General features: G+C 43.0%; 1 protein-coding gene across 3 annotated transcripts in view; it reads left to right on the forward strand.

Annotated features, from left to right (window-relative positions):
* Positions 1-20,840, forward strand: part of LOC119174691 (uncharacterized) — an 84,702-nt gene continuing 63,862 nt past the window's right edge. The window contains exon 1 of one of the 3 annotated variants that reach the window (XM_037425720.2): positions 1-286. In XM_037425720.2, the coding sequence (XP_037281617.2) occupies positions 230-286 (57 nt within the window). In that variant the 5' untranslated portion in view covers positions 1-229. The remainder of the gene's footprint in view (positions 287-20,840) is intronic. The other 2 variants (XM_037425722.2, XM_037425721.2) reach the window with 2 other exon arrangements.

The following is a 20,840-nucleotide window of genomic DNA, read 5'->3' on the forward strand; positions in this document are numbered from 1 at the left end:
GCCGCACCGCAACAAGAAGCCAGAGCCGTAGCCGTCGGCAGCGCAGGGCCAAGCCCACCAGCACCCGGCTCTCCTGCGTGCAAACACACACGCACTGCCGCAGCCTCCGCCGTCTCTCCCGTCCCGGCGCCGCAGAGAGCTCCGCTGTCGTCGATACAGCGCGGCGCGGTTTCTTTCCCATCTTTGCTTGTGTTGGCGTGCAGACGAAGTTGTCGCACACGGCAGGCCCATGATTAACACCTTCTGGAATCTGTGTCGCGCCTGCCCCATACCGGCAGAGAGCAAGGTAAGACGCCGCCGATGAAGCTTTTTTTTCCCCCATTCTTTAAGCAGCGCGCTCGCGGGAGGGCTGCGCCGTCGTGCACCTAAGCCTAACGGTGAAGTACGCCCGTCTGCAGCTCACGCTGACGCGCGTGGGAAGCGTGTTTCCCGGTTCTTGTTTTGCCCTTGGTGACCGGAAAGCGGCCCTCTCTCGCGCGTGATTCATGGTCGCGTGCGCTCGCACGGTTTCTCCGCGAGCCGCAACTCAACGAAGAAAGCTGTTTTCCATTTCTGCGAGTCCAACGAGCACTTCCAGTGTCAGTGCGTGGCGCTGCTCTGGCATTGGATCTTCGGTGGGTTAGAAGCGACGGATATTTGTCAACATCGCTCCATCACGGCCGCTTAGGCGTTTGGCCAGAAGGGCCTGAAATCTCTCTTAAACCTCTCGCTCTTCTTGTACGTTAAGCAAACGTTGACAGGAAGGAAGAGAAAAAAAGAAAAGCCGGAACCGCCATATTCAAGTGATATAGGGGCTTTGTGGTTTTCATCCTCGTACTGAGTGTAGGTGCGGTCGCCGTGAATCGGCCCCCCTTTTCTTGCGTCGCACTTACGGGCGTAATTTAATTACCGCGTTAAAGAAATTAGCGCTACTGTCAGGTTACACCTGTCGCCATTAATCAAGGAAACGGGCGCTAGACGGCTCAATCTATTCAGGTAATGAACGGCCTGCCAGGCTTTATTTAACACAACTGGCCTCAGTACGGATAAACCACTTTGTGACGCGACGTCAGGTATAGACATACTGCAGCATAACTTCCCTTCTGCTCAATCCTGTCGGTAGTTTTATACTTACACGATATTTTAGCTCAAAAATACGCCATTGATGCAACAGGGTTTCTTTTGCGACTTCCGCATGCCACATGTATTTCGTTGTTTTCAGCAGTAATACTGACAGCTCAGAACTTCAACTGGAACGAAATCACAAATCAATATGTATCGTACGTGATATTTTCATTTTTTTCATTATCGAAAGATTTTTTTCTGTTTGTTTTCAGCAATGTTTTTAAGCTGACGGCATCTCCGTATCTTCATTTTAAGGTGTGTTTCCTGACGACCGCATTATATTTATCATTGAACTTCTAGCGATTCGCATTTCTAATTAATCGTTGTTCAGCCAATAAATTGCTTATCGCGAGTTATTATATCGTCACATCGTGCTATTTTTCATGGCACTGGCAATAGCATAAATAACGTGTGTCTATACTATCATGAAAGTTTTATATTTTCTCTTAAAAATTACGTGCTAGAGCGGGGGTTAGTAATACCTTGAGTAATAATAAAATAAAATCAGCCACGCTTAATATTTCCTATACTGAGACTTGTGCAAACTTCTTTCGAAATTCCACGAAATTATCGAAGATGTTCGTGTAACACCTTTCGGTACCTGTGTGCTGCAACTTAAAGGACACCTCTGTTCTGCAAGTTAAAGACGGAGTATCCAGAGCACATGTAGCGTCATGGCGCAATTGTTCCCAGCAGCTATTATAATAAGTCAAGTCGCGTTTCTTTACCACAGTCTTCCAAGTATCTGTCACACACAACGAAAGGAGCGTTCCCGCAGTCTCTGACGAGCACGTACTTTACTGAAACGTTCCCGTATGCGAGTCCAATAATTCCATATGTTTCCATACAGAATGCATATGTTTCCCATATATTTCCGTAAGAATCTTACGGAAACATACGGAATTATTGGACATCGCATACGGAACGTTTCAGTAGTGATATAGTGTGCCTCCTGATTGGCTTCCCGAACCCTATGCACTCATCTGGGCGTCACCCAGGAGAAATTACATTGCCTTATATTCCGCCTTCTCTTCCGTAATATAGGAGAGCTAATCTGTGTGTCATCGACCATTCGCATAACCGTGATTAGTGATCCATCACTGAAACTATGCAGGTGACTTTGTCTGGAAAACGTGGTCAGACTTCGATTTAAAGTTTTATTGTACGAATATCACGTCCAGATAAAAAAAAAGAAATATATATATATATATATATATATATATATATATATATATATATATATATATATATATATATATATATATATATATATATATATATATATATAGCATCGAACGCGTAATTCGAAGGTCGTAGGTTCGTTTCCTGCTCACAGTTGGTAATTTTTTCATCCACTTTTCTTTCTTCTTTCTTCTTATTTACATTCCATTGGTTCTAATAACTTCCCCTGTACATTCCTTGGCATTACTGTCTGTTATATCTCATTAATATTGTGTTAAAACACGGAAAAACGAGCCCTTAGGTATACACTTCTTTCCCTTATATATATATATATATATATATATATATATATATATATATATATATATATATATATATATATATATATATATATATATATATATATATATATATATATATATATATATGTATGTATATATATATATATATATATATATATATATATATATATATATATATATATATATATATATATATATATATATATATATATATATATATATTGGGAGTACCAGGGAAAGCCACACTTATATGGGTGCGAAATATATCGCCGGTGTAGTTGTAGTTAGGTTAAGGTGCATGTTAAAAAATACACCCTCCCAGTGTGGTGCTTCTAATATTTATATCTTTTTTTCTTACCCATAAAATCTCTTTTTTTTTTTTTTGCAGACTCGCTGCATCGCTAGTACATGGTGCCGCAAACATAAGACAGTTTATCTCTGTCGCAGCAGCGATACGGCCGTTGCTGTGCCACAAAATTATAAACGGTGTGAACAGTGGTAGCGTGTCGCACTACTGTGCCACCGCAGTGCGACATGCGACCATTGCAAATCGTATGACGATCTCTACAGTTGCGACGGTCGCAACGGTTCGTGAGCAGGAAAACACACAACGTAGTACTTGGTCGTATGGTTCTTCGCTAAGGTGGTTGTTTTGGAGTAGTGCTTGGGGACGTGCGCAAGCTTCTGGTACTAGCTTAACGTTATTCCTTCTTTAGAGAGTGTAATATCCTAGAATTATATTTATTCTTTATTCATACATGTTCCCGCTTTGCCCAGCGGAGTTACAATAGGGTGTTACGAAGTTGAAAAAAAAAATTGTGCCCACTGTGCGTTAGTCGCGCCTCTCGTGACCTATAGGCTCTAAATAAAGTTCCACAATCCATACATCTTCATTAACACTGCACACTTGTTCAGACGTCAGGCTATTCCACTAATTAATAGTTTTCACAGATAAAAAAAAACAAATTTGCGTTCATGTTGTGCTGTTCGGTGTGGCCTTATTTCGAATTTGTCATCTATGTATTCAGATATGTAATCTGGCCGTTTTTAAGCAAATGCCTCTATTAAATCCCCCTTTTTTTACGAAATGTCTAATATGAAAGCTTCAAACACATTTGTATACGACGGAATGACAGTCTTCCAGTTTAACCCCCTTTCTATTTCAGTACAACTGCGATTTTTTTTATACATTACGACTGAAGACAAACCTGGCTTTAGCTGAGAAGTTTTACTTGTCCTGGTTGTTGTTTACAGTATTTTACAATGTGACTGCACCGATCAAATCAATACTTATGGAATCGCTGCGAAGCGATCGCTCTCGCTGAGAGGCTAATCAAGTGCCCTCAGCTGCCGTGGTGGCAACGGTGCCCTTCTGCTGACCCGCTCGTTGTGAGTTCGACCCCAGCCGCGGCGGTCTGATGGAGGGCAAATGCCAGAGTTAAGTATCAGTTTCGTTAGATAATCCCTCCACTGTAATTACGTCCCCATAATCATATCGCTGATTTGGGACGTTAAAGTCCGAACTTATTACTACAAATTAAATGCTCTTCTTCGCCGTCAGTGACGTAGCCAGGGGGGGGGGGGGGCACACCAGACACGTACCCCCCTCCCCCCGACAGATGTTTTTTTCACCGTGGTATATATGTGGAGCGCAATAAGACCGTTTACCTGCCCCGCCCCCGGTTCAGATTAATTTGGTGCCTACCCCCGAAAAAAAATTTTTCACCTCGCCCCCGTTCGCCTTATATATGAATCATGGGTGTTTAGTATGTAGTATACGCACCTCCTCTCTGGTGAATCGGGAACGTGCAAATACTGCCACCATGTGACCAACGAGATCAGAGTGACCGCAGATTACAGACTCCGGGATTGTTCACTTTTGTTACCACGCCATCCGGAGAATAAACCTGGATTATAGCATTACACTAATCGCAGGTTTGGCTCACCTTCGCCGACACCTCCGTGACCCTTGAAACGGACGCGACAATAGACGAGAAAGGCGGCATATATAAAGCGCCTCTTTAACGTTAGTTTCATTTATCTATACCAGACATACAGCCGTTCTCTTTGGTATATCAAGAGGGAGGGCGTATACATAAGAGAATATTGGTACACGAGGGGAAAGGGGGAAAATCACGTACATAGTATTCAATGTAATGCCGATGAAGTGGTGCAACAAAACATACGTCATAAGAACATTTTATAGCGGTTACAAAAAAGAATAAATTTTTTTATTGATGTTAAACGGTAGAGGAGGCAAACATATGTGGTATAAGGACGCTAATAAAGATGACTGAAATGATAATCACGGTTCCTACCTAAATGTAGTGACCGTACGAAAATATTACGTTAGAAAGTGCACATGGCTAACGGAAACTAATACAGGTTACCTGCACGATCAGTGAAAGACCAATATGTGATATAATTAACGCCACAAGGAAAGCAAATGGGGTAATTAAATGTGTTCACATGGTTTATTCAGGCGAAACGCATAAGTCTCTTTCTAGTAATTACAGGAAGCCATCTGAATTATTACATGTCGCAAGTGCTGATATATTGTTCCAATTTCCCTGATTCCCTGCGAAATAAAAATGAGGATTCAGAGCTGTCGGCTTTGAAACGGTACATTGCTGGAACTCTTTGAACGATTATGACGTGAGTGTGTAGTTTCCGCGTTAGAAAGGTACTTGGCGCTGCCAATCAATGCTATAAGTTAGTTGCAGTAAACATTAGATACCATACTTTTCTTCGATTTTCTTCTTCAACATCATGTCGGAACTCGAACGCTGGTTATAGCGTACGATATATAGTTCAAAAGCATTGATCGTTATTGAAACGTTAAATTCTCACACCAATAGCTGTAGGTTCTATGCTTCGTTTCTTTAGAGTGCAACGTTGCTTTTCTTCACCAAAATGTGCATCAGCTTTGTAGGGACTATTAACGTTTATGGCGTCACGGCAAGGTTGCATGGAAACTTATGTGGCGTAGCCACTTGCCCCTCTCCCCCCTCCCTTATTTTTTGCTATACCGCATCACGTCTTCCTTTCATAACATGAGTGGCTACATCTTATTTATTGCGAATACGTCGATTTCCAATGCACCTTGACTTGGTATTAGTGCCGCAGTTGTTGGAAACTCAAAACTGACGCTTGCTGTTGGGTTCGCACTCCTCACCATTTTTATTTCGCCGTCGTCGTCAAAGCCATTGTCTCGAACTGAACTGCACCTCTCACCGTGAAGAGAATGAAACAAATATACATGCAAAACATAGACATGTTGTTATGGCGCCTCAGATATGCGCAATATTTGCTTTTTTAACTGACAATCGCACAACTATGGACGCTAAACCTTGAGCAATATTGGTGGGCGCTGCGGATGGGGTTGGCCGTTTGATGCCGTTCAAGATATCGGTAGGGCAGACAAACAGACAAATGAACAGACAAACAGACAGACAGACAGACAGACAGACAGACAGATAGACAGACAAAGACCGAAATTTTTCCGTCGAAGGTCCCCAAGAAAGACTGTAGTCTTTAAAAAAGAAATTTTCCCCTTACAGTCATTAGGTATCGAACTAATGTCCATGCGGCAATGAGCGTTTGCCGTCTGGAGGCGATAACCAACGTGCTATATCCCGCAGCTTTGAAGCTTCGGCAGCGACAGATGAGTTCCTATATATATAGTATAGCGTAGTCAAGCCTTGCCCAGGCCCTTGCCTCAGCATACCAGCCATTAAGTCTGAACCTTTCTGTCCGAACTCTCGTCGCGTTTATTTGTCCGAGTGTGTAAGCCCGCCACCATCGGCATTACACACACATCGGGAGGAAAACCAGGCTGGGGCATCTAGGCAGTGAATGGGGAAGGAAAAGAGGGAGAACGTGAAAGTGGGGGAATGAAAAGGGGATGAACGGAAGGAGGGCGCCCTCCCGTTTGTGTCTTGCCGCCGTGGCGCGTCGCTCGATAACGGCCAGGATCGAAATGGCCTGTCGATATGTGTACGTGCGTGCGTGCGTGTATGTACACGTGCTGGAATTTACCTTTGAGCTCCGTCTCTCTCTTGTTTCTTTCCCCTCTTTTCCCGGCCGTCCCTATACTCTCCAGACGACCGTGATAACGTCCTTGACGAGAGGCAGGGCGATGGCGCGAGTGTATTGTTTTCTGCCGTGGAGAAGCAGACGTTGTTTGTGTGGTCGTCTGCTACTTCTGTTCCGTTCCGTTTTTCTTTGTTCTGGTACTGCTCCGACTAAAGAAGGTTTTTGCGCTTGTGAAATGTACAGTGCGCGATCTTAAGGGAGGCCAGAGAAGAGTGAGGATAGGTTGAGATATACTGCGCTCTTCTGCTCAAAAATATACACCGTTTGCCCGGTGATAAAATCAACACCTACAAACTTACACACACCCTCCTCACATGCATACATGCAGACACATACAAGTTGATATTTGTTCGGTCGGGGTCTCCTCTTGAACTAAGCTGGACCACCACCTTTTCTTGAGAAAATAGAAACTATAATGCAGTATCGGTGTTTGTAGCGTTAGTTCATGTCTCCTATTTTAGAAATTTATATGGAATATACACACAAAAATGAAGCAACCAAAGGCGTAGCCACGATTTCTTTTTCGGGGGGGGGGGGGAAGGGAGGTTAACGTGAAAAGAGGAGAACTCAAGCACCTTTTGTGCACTCAATCGTTTAGACCTGAATATACACATGCAATTTCGAAGAGAGAGAGAGAGAAACGAATTTTATTTTACCAGGACCTTTATACATCAGCCCTACTGTGGGTGGCCTCCTCAGTCCAGGTACCCAAACCCCAAGCTGCGCCAGTGTAAACAAATTAATCAGTGAAAGGAAATAACTCAGCAGGGCTACTTAACATTTTTCTAGAGTATATATTGAGGAACTTTTTCACAAGCAAGCGAAAGTGCTTCATTAAAAAAAAACTTGCCTGAGATAAAAGCACCAAAAAACTTCCAGACCGGGAAAAAAATGGTGCTCTTATACAAAACTATAATAAGTGTTTTTGTCTGTTGTTGCACCACGTCGCTTCGTATCGGTACGAAGTCTCGTGATTTATATAGCTAGTCACGTGATTCTTTTGTCTATAGTTACTCATCGAACACGTATACGGTACGAAAACGTGAAATAGAAATCGACACAAGAATACGTTGATCGTAGATACGCATCGTTGTGTGATGGCTACACTGTTCTCGCGATTCTTAAGTATGGATAAGCATTACAACAACACCCTGCAAGCTTGCCGTCTCGTTGAGTAAGGTTATAAGATCGGTTCGCATTGGTTCCTGTGCTTGATAGTATGGCTTGTGTTGATTTTATATACCAAGAATAGGAAAGCCGCAGACATGCGGAGCATGTTATTTTATGCGCTTGTTTACTTGCTCATTTTTTGGGTGAATTTGCACTTCGTTCACAGTGTTTGCTTTTGTGAGGGACGCGTTGAGTGGTGGGAGAATTTTGATCAAGCATTGCACGACTGACAAATGCAATGCACAAATAAAAAATTCACAGTGTATGATCGCTGGACTGCATCTGTGTGTCATCAATTAACAATTGTGGCTTATCAGAACATATTAAAAAAACGAAATTTAGATATTAAGAAGGCAATATGGCTTGCCACTAGGAATATTGCTCAGTTTATGACGGTGTCCAACCTGGGAGGTTTTGGGCTAGTGTTGTTTCTTTACAAAGAACAGCAAATTAATTAGAGAGTTTTTCGGGGGCTCGCACACATGAATGCCCAAAAACCATTAGACACTACTTAATTTCTAAATGCAGTGGTTAAATAGAGCGTCATTCAATTCATATATAAGTCAATAAATATCTTTTGCAATTATAAGGTTGTAGACATAAAATGAAATAAAAAGAAAAAAGATACATCCAGGTTGTAATCGGGATATGCGACACCGACAAAACAATGTACTTATGCGAAGTATATATTCCAGAACCTGATTATTTTTACAATTAAGAAAGGGACATAAGGCGAATAGGCTTACCACTGCTTAATAAATAGGAGTATTCTAATATTAAAGTATATTTATAGTTAAGCGAACACGTTCACTGATAAGTTATAACAAAAATGCCGTACGCAGTATTCTGATAACCAAAGTTTTATCACATCGCATATGCGTGTGCGAAGAAGTATATTCAAGTTGATATCATGTCTTCGAAGAGATATCTAAAACCCATCAAGATATTTGAATCTGCCATTTATCGTCACACCTGCTTCAATAAGCGTCGCGCTCAGGTTTAAATTAGGCTGCATGTTTAGGATTGTCTCCACTGAACTTATTCACAAAAAGATACGCAGATATCGCACATTCAACAACAGCATCAGAACGTATCCATTCACTGATGGTGCAACGCGCTCTTGTCCCGACACAATGACTCTACACATGACCGATTTTCCAAAAACGCCGCTATACAATTTAAAGACACAGAGGTCATACATGCGGGACGCGCGTTGAATCTCACGAACGTGCCCCACATTGACGTCGCTGTAGTACGACCCGCTGATTCGCGTTTCGATTTCCTTGTATTACTTTTTAATGGAATAAACTTTCCAAGGTGCTGTAGTCGTAGCGCACAAACTGCGGAAGACATTCTCCGCGCCGTTTGGTCGTCGGAGCGGTACGGCTGGCAACTTGCCAGAAGCGTCTGTGTAGGCTCAACGCGACTAGATTTACACTCTTTAATACTGATCCTTTCGAAGTGTGCTCCGCAGTTTCACTTTTCGCCGCTTTTCCTTGTAGTTTCTCCTTTATTTTTTATGTCCCCCCCCTCTCTCTTCCCTCTGTTATCATTTTGTTTTTGTCGCAGTCATCGCTCTCTATCAAAAGGTGGAAGACGTGGACCGACGTCGTCGGTATTGTCATTTGTTTTTGTCCCCGTTGCTGCGTTTTTCTTCATTTTTTTATTTATATATTTTTATTGATATTCTGGTTATAAAAAGGTTAGGAGAAGGAGATGCATGAAATCGAAACTGGCACCAGATACACTTTTCTGTCGACCGTATAAAGTCGCGATTTGGTTGGGTTATAGATCTGCCTTCTTTTATTTTACTTCATGAATGGCTGCCCCAAGACGAGTGTTTGAAGAAAGAAAAACTATGAATAATAATGTGACCCCGTATCGTGCAGGAATTGCTGCATAAGCTTTGTTACCACAATCATTATGCTACTTTGTCCATACACCATTGCGATCATGTCTGCACGGGCATAATATGCTTTCCGAAAACCATCTGCGAGATTGTGTAAGCACTTCCAGAAAGCACATTATAGAGGCGGCTGGAAAGACAGCGATGCAGCATTAAAGTTTTTATTGTTATTTCAGTCCTCCTCCTTGTGCAACGAGTTATCGTAAACTGATGGATTGGTTCACCCGTTTTTGCCGACAGATCATTGCATTAAGCCCATCAATCATAGCACACTTCATTCGTCTGATTTGATTAAAATAGAAACTGTGAATAAAGAAACAAGAGCATTTCAGTTACTTCTTCAGAACTTTAATGAAAACAAAAAAAATCAAAAGGAGCTTCGCAGAGCAAGCAAAGAAAAATTGGAATAGTTATACGAAACAGGAAGTGATGCAATTTTGGTTCGGCATGTAAACGATGTATGGCACTCTACAAAATGTTCTTCCAAGTGTCGCAGCTTTTCCCACGGTTTCGACATCACCTATTCGCTTCAGTGTTACAGAAATTGCTCCTACGGTCCATGTCCTCCCCAGTGGCTAGACTTGTAGATTCGGGAAGAGTACTCAATATATATTTGGCTTCAGAAGATCAGTGGGTTGCTAACACGCTCCAGTGTTGCGTTAAGATTTGAATGTTTTATTTTTCATTCTTTTAATCTTAGAGGGGGGGGGGGATGGCAACGCGTGCTTCCACGAAAAAAATATAAAAATTTTAGCAAAGATAAGAAATGGATTAGCCTCGAAGAGCTATAGCTACACCAAAACTAATTAAACCTAAATTTTGGTTATAAAAGCTTGGACGTGGGTAATACGCCAGACACTTGCGTCATTATTTGGCTAGAGGTTGCGTAAGGAAGCTTTGACAAGCAGCAAGGATAGATAAGTGGGCTTGTTGAAGTGGGTCGTTTTCTTAAACTTTGTTGCAGCGTGGCAAAGCCCATGGTTCCGCCCTTATTGACTTCATTTCTTGTTCAACGGGCTATGTCGTTCACGAACTCCGTCGATCCTTGTGGTATTGTGACCCACATCGTCAGTTCCGTGTGCAGAGAAGTACAAACTTTTAACGTGATAGTGAATGTTACAAGTACCATTGCAAAGCGGAAAGAAACGCTTGTTGCAAGTTTGCGCTTTGTGTCATCTACGTTTCTTTCTGGTGCCCACGTCCTTTGCCGCGTCGCAACGAAGTTTGATAAAATTTAACACACACGTGACGCTTGTTACAATGCACTAAGGCGGGACATGTGCCTATTGATGGGCACCGAAAGTGTTTACCAATTTCAACATTTACTTCACATCTCGAAGCTCTGTTTACGAAATTTGAGGCACATTTCACTGTGGGAAGATGTATTTGTCTAGGCATTTAAGTGCATAATAGAACACATTTTTTAAAAATTAAATGGACAATATAGATGGTACTAAAACACCCGATAAACGCCTTTAGCCAACAGTTAGCCACAACAAACCTACATTGATGATCAGTAGGTAACGCTAGTCAACACTACGCTGTTATTTTAACTCACTAGATGTTCAACAACAACTACAACAACAACAACAACAACAACAACAACAACAACAACAACAACAACATCAATAATAATAATAATAATAATAATAATAATAATAATAATAATAATAATAATAATAATAATAATAATAATAACTTCCTCATTTCCATCAACCATGGAGGAGACTGTGGGTAAAAGTTGCTTGAGATACAAGCAACTTGACAGAAGGCTCGTATCCACCGTTTCTTCCGCAGTATAAGCTCGAAAAACATTTCTTTTGTCAATAAATGATTCAGGAACTGCTTGTGAAGCACCTCTTATTTTCCCTAAAATTTCTTGCTTGAAAAACTGACTGTCATTTATTGTAGGCTTTGCCACGTGACGTTAGTTCCCACGTGACACATGACAATTAACTTACCGGTGGATTCAGGAGTTTTCTTGGGAAAAGTAATTGTTCAAATTTTCTTAACGAGGTATACAAACATAGCATGCGCAAAGCACTTCCTTTTAGTTACTTCACTAATATATAATAAATAAATGAAGTAATGACGTCATAAAGATATAACCCTGGTTGGTTCTATAAGCTGTACAGCACAAACAGTCGACGTGAAGAAAAGACACAACGTAATACCCTACGTGTGTATTTTTATTCAGTTTATTCGTAAGCACTGCAACACAACTGTGATATCACAGGGGTTGGTTTACATGTGACATCCATCGACAAATCGACAATGATTGTTTCGAAATTGATGACGCAGCGATGTGAAGATACAAGCTGAAGGAGAGAAAAAAAAACTGCCATTGGCGGCCTTTTATCATAATCGTACAACACTTTCTCGTAAATTATAAGCTTTCTTTTATCGTTATATGAAAGGGACTCATAAACCGTGGATCACTGTTTGCGTCAAAGCGAATGAGCGTCGCATACGAGCAAAGTTTACAGTTATAGAAATCTCGTTTACGCAAACAACTCTTCGTGAACTGTCGCGAGCACAACAAAAGAAGACAAATAGTCGCACAATTTAACATCGCTTTGGAGCAATCCGCAGTACAATAGTTAGTGGCGTTGAAACAAACAGAAAATAGCATACACACTCCTGCACTACCGCGTTCAAGCAACTGCCTAACTATAAATAGGCTTTCTATTTACATGTTCTTATCCTGTAAACAGAAGTATAAAGCGTGTTCCGCGCGGCTAGGTTTCAGAACTATAGCTTCTATTTGCTTTGGAAAGATTTGCACTTAAAGAGTATTTGTTCCGTATCTTCTTCTTCTTCTCTCTCTCTCTATCTCTCTTGTCACTTATCGCTATTGTTCCGGGTTGTCACTGTTTTTATTTATAAAATCACGTGAAAGGCGAAGACTGGGTCAAACAACGAAGTGAGGAAATTACTTGCGACAGGGGGACACATATGGCCGCACTGAAAACACGGATTACTACCGCGATGCGTTGCGCAGAAAAACACCATGAGTGGAAATAGCAGCCACAAAAACAATGCTAAAAAATGGTGGCTCGCGTACGCGTATAAATATATAATTTCCACACGACCCGAGCTTTTTATTCTCCATACACTCGCTCGCTCTTCCAGAACGACGAATCGTCAACGCGATGAAAATTATAAAGCTGGAAAAAAAAAGAAACATGTTGAGAAGTAACGATAAGGCTTCCGTACACGCACTCCCCTCTCTCTGCAGACGACACACGCACTCACAGGCCCAGCAGACATCATGAACGTCTGGCATGAGTGCGCACGCACCATAACCTCCTCGATCCTTTTTTGCTGTCCAGACGGCACTCTGGAGCAGACGAACGTTGATGGGGGAAAACGTCGCACCGCTTTCACTTCGCTCCGTAGGCTTCGTTGTGGGCTTGACTCGACCCTTTTTATTTTTACTGTCTTGCTGGCCAGACTCGCCGCCTTTCTCGCTGTTTTTCTTTTGTTGCTGGCTGTCCTTGCTTTATATTTTACTTGCCGGTCGTTGGAATGAGTATTCCGCTCATTCGCCAAGAGCTTGGGCGGAAAGGAGCGCCCTCAGATAGACGAAATGGAGTCTGTGCTGAACGAGACGCACCGTTGGGGAGGAAAAGTGAAGAACTCTTTCGTGGGTACAAAGTTTGAGTGCTTGCGAGCTGGCCTGGGACTCCGTTCCAGAATCTTGAGAACACGAGTCCCTCTAAACGGCGGCAACCGAGTGCCAAGTGTATGCGAGCCAGTGCTCCAAACTAAAACGGCTTGGCTCGGTTCCGTATCAACCTCATTTCGTTATAGCCCTCGAAACATGCCAGCCGTTTTACGGCGGAAACGGAAACAATTTCGCTTGATGTACTTTGGTAATCCGGATGGGAGAAACGAATCGTGAATGCGAGTGGGAGCGGCATAATCCGCAAGCAGCCAAGAAATGGGAAAATGCCTACGTTCTGGTCAAAGTAATGTATACAGTACACACGACACATTGTTCTTCCAGTATCTCCACCGTAATCAATTCTTTGTGCGCGCGTGCTGTTGATCGTCTGTTAGTTTTTTCTTTTTTTTTTAGTTGAGGAGGAGACTTGTGCTGCTAGTGACCATGACTTCGTCTAAATTGTCGTAACTAATCATTCTGACGCCTCTAAGCATTCGCATAAATCGAAATAACAAATCATACTTCTCACAAATAGGTAACCGGTCTGATTTTGTGGAACATGACCTCAACATGGAACACTTCTCTTCAAACACAGCAAAACTATAGTACCCTGTATATTTTATTTAGGTTTGAGACGTTTATTTTTCACTTTTTTGGACTCATTTTCTCGCCGCTAACGAGTGACTAAAACGAAATTTCCAAGTGTGTACGGAATCCGACGACAGATTACTATTAACAGCGTAAATAGAAAGATTGCTCTTGCGCATGATTCATACATTTATGTCCACAAATGTACAATAAAGCTACCTATGGATTAAGAGTTTAGAACAGCATCCTCGATGTGCGTCCATGTTTGACCCTTACTGAGCAATTACTGAGCAATTACTGAGCAATTACTGAGCACCGGGGGAAGCTTCTGTTGCACCGCACTTCATAGACCAACCACTTGTAATTTGTAGCCATTGCAGAAAACAGGCTTTGTCAAGTTTGCGAAGAGGTTATACAAATAGGTTATGTAGGCGCAAAGAATCGCCAGGTTAAGAAAAGTATGGAATACAACGTTTCGTCATTTATACTGCCCAGATTTTTTTTTTCATTCTTTGAAGAAATAATTGTGCCTTAAAAGCTGGCTTCTCCACTTTAATAACCTTTATGAGGTGAAGCTGGCTTTTTATTGTTGATGATAATATTGATGATGGTGATGATGATAATGATGATTTTAACTTTATTTTGGTCCATACAAGACGCAGGGAGTCCCCATGCCACCCGACTAATCTCACGTAGGGATAGTTCCCTTTGATATTCTACTTGACTGTTGTAACCTCTACGAAAAAAGACATTTAAACCATTCCAGTATCACTAGTGAAAGTTGACACAAATGAAAAATTACAAATAAATAATGAAATTCAGCCACACTAAGAATCGTAGAGACAGGTTCTTTTCAATTCACTAGTTGGTGCCTGTAGTGTAGATGTAATAGTTTCTAGAAAATTCGTGGATTCACGTTCAACGCATACCCGCGGTTAGGTTACCAAAATGTAAAAAAAAATAAAGTTATCAGACGGTGACATGCAGTATACAGTTACTGTATGTAAGCAAAGGTAACGTCGGGAACATATACGTAGGGAACATTTACAAAGGATAAATTACATGCAGCACGGGCAAAAAGCCAAGGATTGTCGACTGAAAAGCGACTGCCTTCTCTTGTCGACTGCCTTCTGTCGACTGCCTTCTCTTGTCCGTGTTCGTTGTCTGCGCTACCATCCATCATCATGCAACCATACCAACAAGCCCAAATCGCCACCCTCATTGAAAAGCGAAGGTTCAGAATAATACCATAACGATTGCTTTCACCGTCAGTACCGAGTAACAAAAGATAAGCGAGGTAGTGTATTGGCGTCCTCCTCGCACGGTTGATCACATTCGAGAAAGCGCGTAATGGCATCTTTTGTCAGAGTATCTGGCACGCCATTATTCTACCCTAACGCGGCTCACTCCTGGCACCAATCCAGCTCATGTGCACAACAATGTACGGTATGGGTGCTGCACGCAACTACGAAATCGTTGGTCGTTGACCATGTATACGTCTGCGTGTGCGTATACGCTCGGGAATCGAACAAAACAGTGCCTCGTCTGTTTTGTTTCCGTCACAAATGAATTGCAGCCGGCGCCATCGCGCGGAACGCAGCGAACATTGCCCAATGCGTGCTCAATATGCCACTCGTCATGTGTGAAGTAACCCTTCCCCGATTATTTCTTGTTTTCCCTTTTCTGTTGGTGAGATGGGTGGAGTCGACCTCTGAAAGAGTGCTGCGTCGCAGAGCGACTTGGACTTTTGTGCATTGCGTGCTTACTAACACGGAGGTAACCCGAGGTCACGCGGGTTTGGCTTGTGCAATGTCTTTTGACCCGAGAGGGAAAATTGAATAGAGGGGAAGAACAGAAGTGCGGCGACATTGCTTGCTGTGAGTGAGTGAGTGAAATTGAGTCTGTGAATTGGAGACTGAGTGAAAGTGAGTGAGTGACTGAGAGGATCAGCGAGTGAGTGAGTGATTGAGAGGTTAGGTGCGTGAGTAGGTGAGTGGATGAGCAAGTGAGTAAGAGAGTAAGTGGACTGAGTGATGGAGAGGGTGAGCAAGGGAGGCAATAGGTGAAAGCGAGATTAAGTCTGCGAGTGAAAGACTTCGTGAATGACTGAGTGAGTGCGGTAAGTGTTACGCTATTTTACACTGGTTAGATATGTGATTGTCACAAGTTTTTTTATAATTAAAAGCCCTAGCATGAACCGGGTAATGAGCTTATAGACAACTCTTCCTTGCACAATGTCTTCAACGTGCATGTTCGAAAAAGGAGAGTTACCACTAAAGCCGTCCTACTTGCACAACGTGCCACGAGGGAGATGAAAAGATAAAGAGAGAGGGAAGGGGAAGATGGTGAGAGGAGAGCGGAAGAGTTAACCATGGACGTTTTGTCAGCGTGAGCAAGTAATTTAAGCGCTAACGCTAATTTATTGCACACTTCATGGCTTCGCGACGGCAACTTCTCCCCTTGTAGCACTTCCTTAGCATCACCAAAACAAATTTAGTCTGCATCAGCCTCGTGAATGGTAAGCGGGCTTCAAGGTCATTCAAAGAAAGCACTCTCCAACTGTATTACAGCATACGCTTGGAAGTCTGGGCGTCGGGGGTATGAACTCTTATTTCAAACAAAGCCGCAGGGGAACACGCTCGTTTTGGAGTTCACATGCCCTTGTCGCTACATCCGGCATCACCGGCTGAGAAAGTTGCTTCTCTTTACTTTCAGTCCATACGTTTTCTTTTTATACACTCTAATTTTGCATCTTACGTGCTCACCAGTATGTCGGTGCCTCTACGGCTTGCTGTCACGAAGGATCGTGCCGTTTGACTAAGCTAATCAGCTAGAACAGTGAAACTTTCAAAGCTTGCGTAGTCTAAGTGATCCATCTTTACGAGGTCGAGCATGTTAATTGTATCTCTTCATCGTACTTTTCGTGAGGCAAGCGTGTCGTGCTAACGAGCAGTACATAAGATACACATCCGAGACGCAGCTTTTAGTTCCAAAGCGGCCTATTCTAACAAAAACTAAATGAAACAAAAACAAATTAAAAGCGTCGAAGCAAGAAAAGCTATAGAACGTGAATGTTTTTTTTTACGATAACCAGAGAAAAACATGAGCGCAAAAAAAAAAACACTCTGGAAATTTGATTATGTGTAGTGCTACAGTATAGACAAGTGAAGCCTGTAGACTTTGTAAACTATGAAGCAGCACTGGTCAAAAGGTATTAAGATACCTAAGACGGGTGCTTTGTCCTGCATTGTTCCATTACAATTTGTCGTATCCGTGTAATGGTTCTGAAGACGATTGCTCCGTCTACCTTGGTACGGCACGGTTTGTCTGGCGTTATATGGTTCTTGACGCTCCGATTTCAATGTCAAATAATATAATCGCCTTGTGTTACAAACAATTACATTGACAATGAACATTATCCTGGAACGCTTGAATTATGCAAATAATTATGCAAATAAATGCATTAACTATCGGTGCTGCGTTTGTACAAGTAAATACGGTATGTCAGTCTCCCCCAAACGATTGGGTTCGCAAATACCTATGAAAGTTGCTTGCAAATTCGCCCTTCTTATTGCTAACACATCAAAAACAAAAAGTGCTAACGCATTCCCGCATAGGTAAGTCATGTAATGGCATTACGTGCGCTAGCGTAAGATTGACGTGTTAATACGCCACATTTACACACTAATCTTACGCAAACACATTAAGGCATTTTTGTGCCAATACAATAAAATGTAAGATACAAAATTTCACGTACATGTTGAATGCTTTATGCTTTGCGGGGGATCGACATACTGGTGACATTGGCGTCTGCGACACTGTGACCTTTGAATGACCTCGCGAGCGCCTCTGGGAAATTGGGCGAAAAGCGCTGGGCGACGTCGCCGATTACGTTCTCACTACTCGGTGGCAGTCAGGCTAATTTCATCGATCCTTGACAGAGCTCGTGAAGACCGAAAGCCCTGCCCTTCTCGTGAAAGGCCTCCGCACGTGGCGTGCAGCCGGTATTATGCACGGCCATCCTTGCTGCGTGCTCATGTCTTCGCCCCGTGGCACTAGAGTGCGGCGGCAAAGCACTGCGACTATTTATGTATGTTTGGACACGAATGAATTCGGCTCTCGCTGATCTATTTCCGGGGTAACTGGTTCTATATATACTCCTTATAGAGAACTGACATATTCATACTGACTAAGGAAGTAATGTAGGCATGCAGCTGAAAACACATTTTTTACACATTACCTGAAGGCGCAGAGCGGCTCGCTTTATGCTGAACCTTAATTGGAAAAATAATTAACCTTGTTTGCCTTACAGACAGACAGACAGACAGACAGACAGATAGATAGATAGATAGATAGATAGATAGATAGATAGATAGATAGATAGATAGATAGATAGATAGATAGATAGATAGATAGATAGATAGATAGATAGATAGATAGATAGATAGATAGATAGATAGATAGATAGATAGATAGATTGGATTACCGCAAACTCTGCTCCTGAGTTATTTGAGATTATGAAAAACGCTGTTTTATGTAGCCCACACAAGAGAACACGGTGCAGCGCCTTTGTGGGGAGTGGGAAGGAGAGTGATGAATAGAAGTTAGAAGAAAGGAGATTCCACCTTCCACGGTGCAAGAATGTCGGCCGATTCAACGGACATTTATAGGCGCTCGCGGTGGAAAAGTGGCATTCAATACCATTAAATATACAATCGCTGCTGTGATTTTCATTTCATAGTCATTTTTGTGCCTGTAAGGGTATTCGCTTTTCTCTTTCGCGAATGGCGTGTACTTGTACTCTCTACTCGCGACGCTCGAGTGGGCCTGTTTTCTTCCTGGTGTATGTAAGCGTACGCGTGCCTCTTTTCGTATACGATGTCGTCTCTGGAACGAAGCCAATACTCCCGGTCCGGACTCCTCCGCACCCGCTATTGATGCCAGCGCGCATGCTTTACTCTAACGTTCACATCGTTGCCACGCATAGCGCATTTAGAGAGGCGAACGTAGCAGTGATACAATAAGAGATGCAGGAACATCCTGTCAACTATACGAGGCCGGAAGATTTGTCGATGTTACGCGCGATTGTCGGTAAGCGGAGCTGGCATGCAGGCGCCGACAGCAATGCGGGATATCGCTGCACGTACATGAGCTCGCACCACATGGTATTGTACGGATATGATTGATGCTTTCAGCCGGATATTGAAGTGTGGGCTTTCATCTTAATGCAACCATGTGAACAGAAGGTACGCGCCCGTGGGAGGAGATAGCGAACGCGACAGGGGCTCTTCTTCTTGGTATTCCGCGTACAAGTAATTACGTTACGTTGTGCTATCATGCACTGATTCCCTGGAACTCGTAGCCTGCCATTGCAGCCGACGATCTTTGCCACAACATCGGTGCACCGCCTCCCTCGAGAATCCGTACCGTGTTAATAGTTCGTAAGCTCCTCGGCTCGTTTCTAAATTCAATATTGATCGCATGAGCGCAGCCGATGTGTCGAATCGATTGTTGAGTTACTCCTTCTAGAGCGCAAACGAACAAGCTAGTTTCGGCGTCAGCGTGGTTGTGAGCGAAAAGAATCACGACGGACACAAACAATAAAAAAGCACAGCATATCCACGAAATGAATGATGATCAGAGGGTCGAAGCGTTCGTCAAGCCGCCCATGCGTCCATCCATTCATACGTGCACCTGTTCGTGCGTCCGTTCGTGCGTCCGCCTGTGCGTGCGTCCGTTCGTACGTCCATCCGTCCGTGTGTCTGTCTGTCCGCCTGCTTGCCTGTCTGTTCATTCGTGCGTCTGTCAGTGCGTCCTTCCGTCCATCTAGTGAACAGTTAAAGTACCGCCATCTCGCTTCTTTTTATCATATATTCATCATATACAAGTACCGCCATCCAGCGGACAATTCAAGGACTTAACGAGAGTATGTACCTCATTTCTGCTGTCAGCGCTTTGTTAACACCAAGAGCGTGATAACGACTCCGTGCTACGTTTTTTGTAACACGTGGACTTGCGGATATGTGCCCCAGGGCCGGTATGTGCCACTGGTATGCGGGTATGTCCCACAGGTTACGCACTACGGGGACGCACAAGCTACGAAAAGGAGCTTCACCCAAAAAAATAAAGTCAAGTTCAATAAAGTACAATGCTGGGCCAGTTGGTACAACATAATGTGAAAATATATGAGCGCACAAGGTAGAAGAAAAAAAGGACTTGACAGGAAAGATGCTTTCCGTCTTTCCTGTCTAGTCTTTTTTTCCTTCTACCTTGTGCGCTCGTATATTTCCACATTAAAGACAAGTTATTTCTCCCCTATGGCCCGAGGATTCCAACGAACTATGTTCCGCTATTGCTAACGCACCACTTTTATCACCGCACGGGTTGGTGGTAAGGCAGCGTGCTATACAGGACACGACATTGCACAGTACATACCATGGCACCGTGGGGGTCTTAGGACATCATCGAGACGTATGAGCAGTCGCGTTTAGAACTAGTAGGTAGCCTGCTTGCAAGTGCAAATTGAACCAATCGTGAATGAACTGAAAGGTGTGGCGATATGATTCGCACTTGGACACGGCATCTACAGCACCTTTAACCCTGACCGTGGCACACATTTCAGTGAGTTCGGGGATATTAAGGCGTTCTATACAGTTACTATAGAGCGTACGCAGCAATGGTGTTGCTTCTGACGGGGAAGCGTTTTCGATTCTAAGCGCGTAAAGTGCATTGCCTTTCACACGCACCCCTTTTCTGGCGAGGCCTGATAGAGTGCGCGTGTTCTTTTTTTTTTTTTGTCGTGCGTTTTCTCCTTTATCGCTACGCT

Source organism: Rhipicephalus microplus, unplaced genomic scaffold (assembly GCF_043290135.1).
Source record: "Rhipicephalus microplus isolate Deutch F79 unplaced genomic scaffold, USDA_Rmic scaffold_72, whole genome shotgun sequence".
NCBI classification, from domain to species: Eukaryota; Metazoa; Arthropoda; class Arachnida; order Ixodida; family Ixodidae; genus Rhipicephalus; species Rhipicephalus microplus.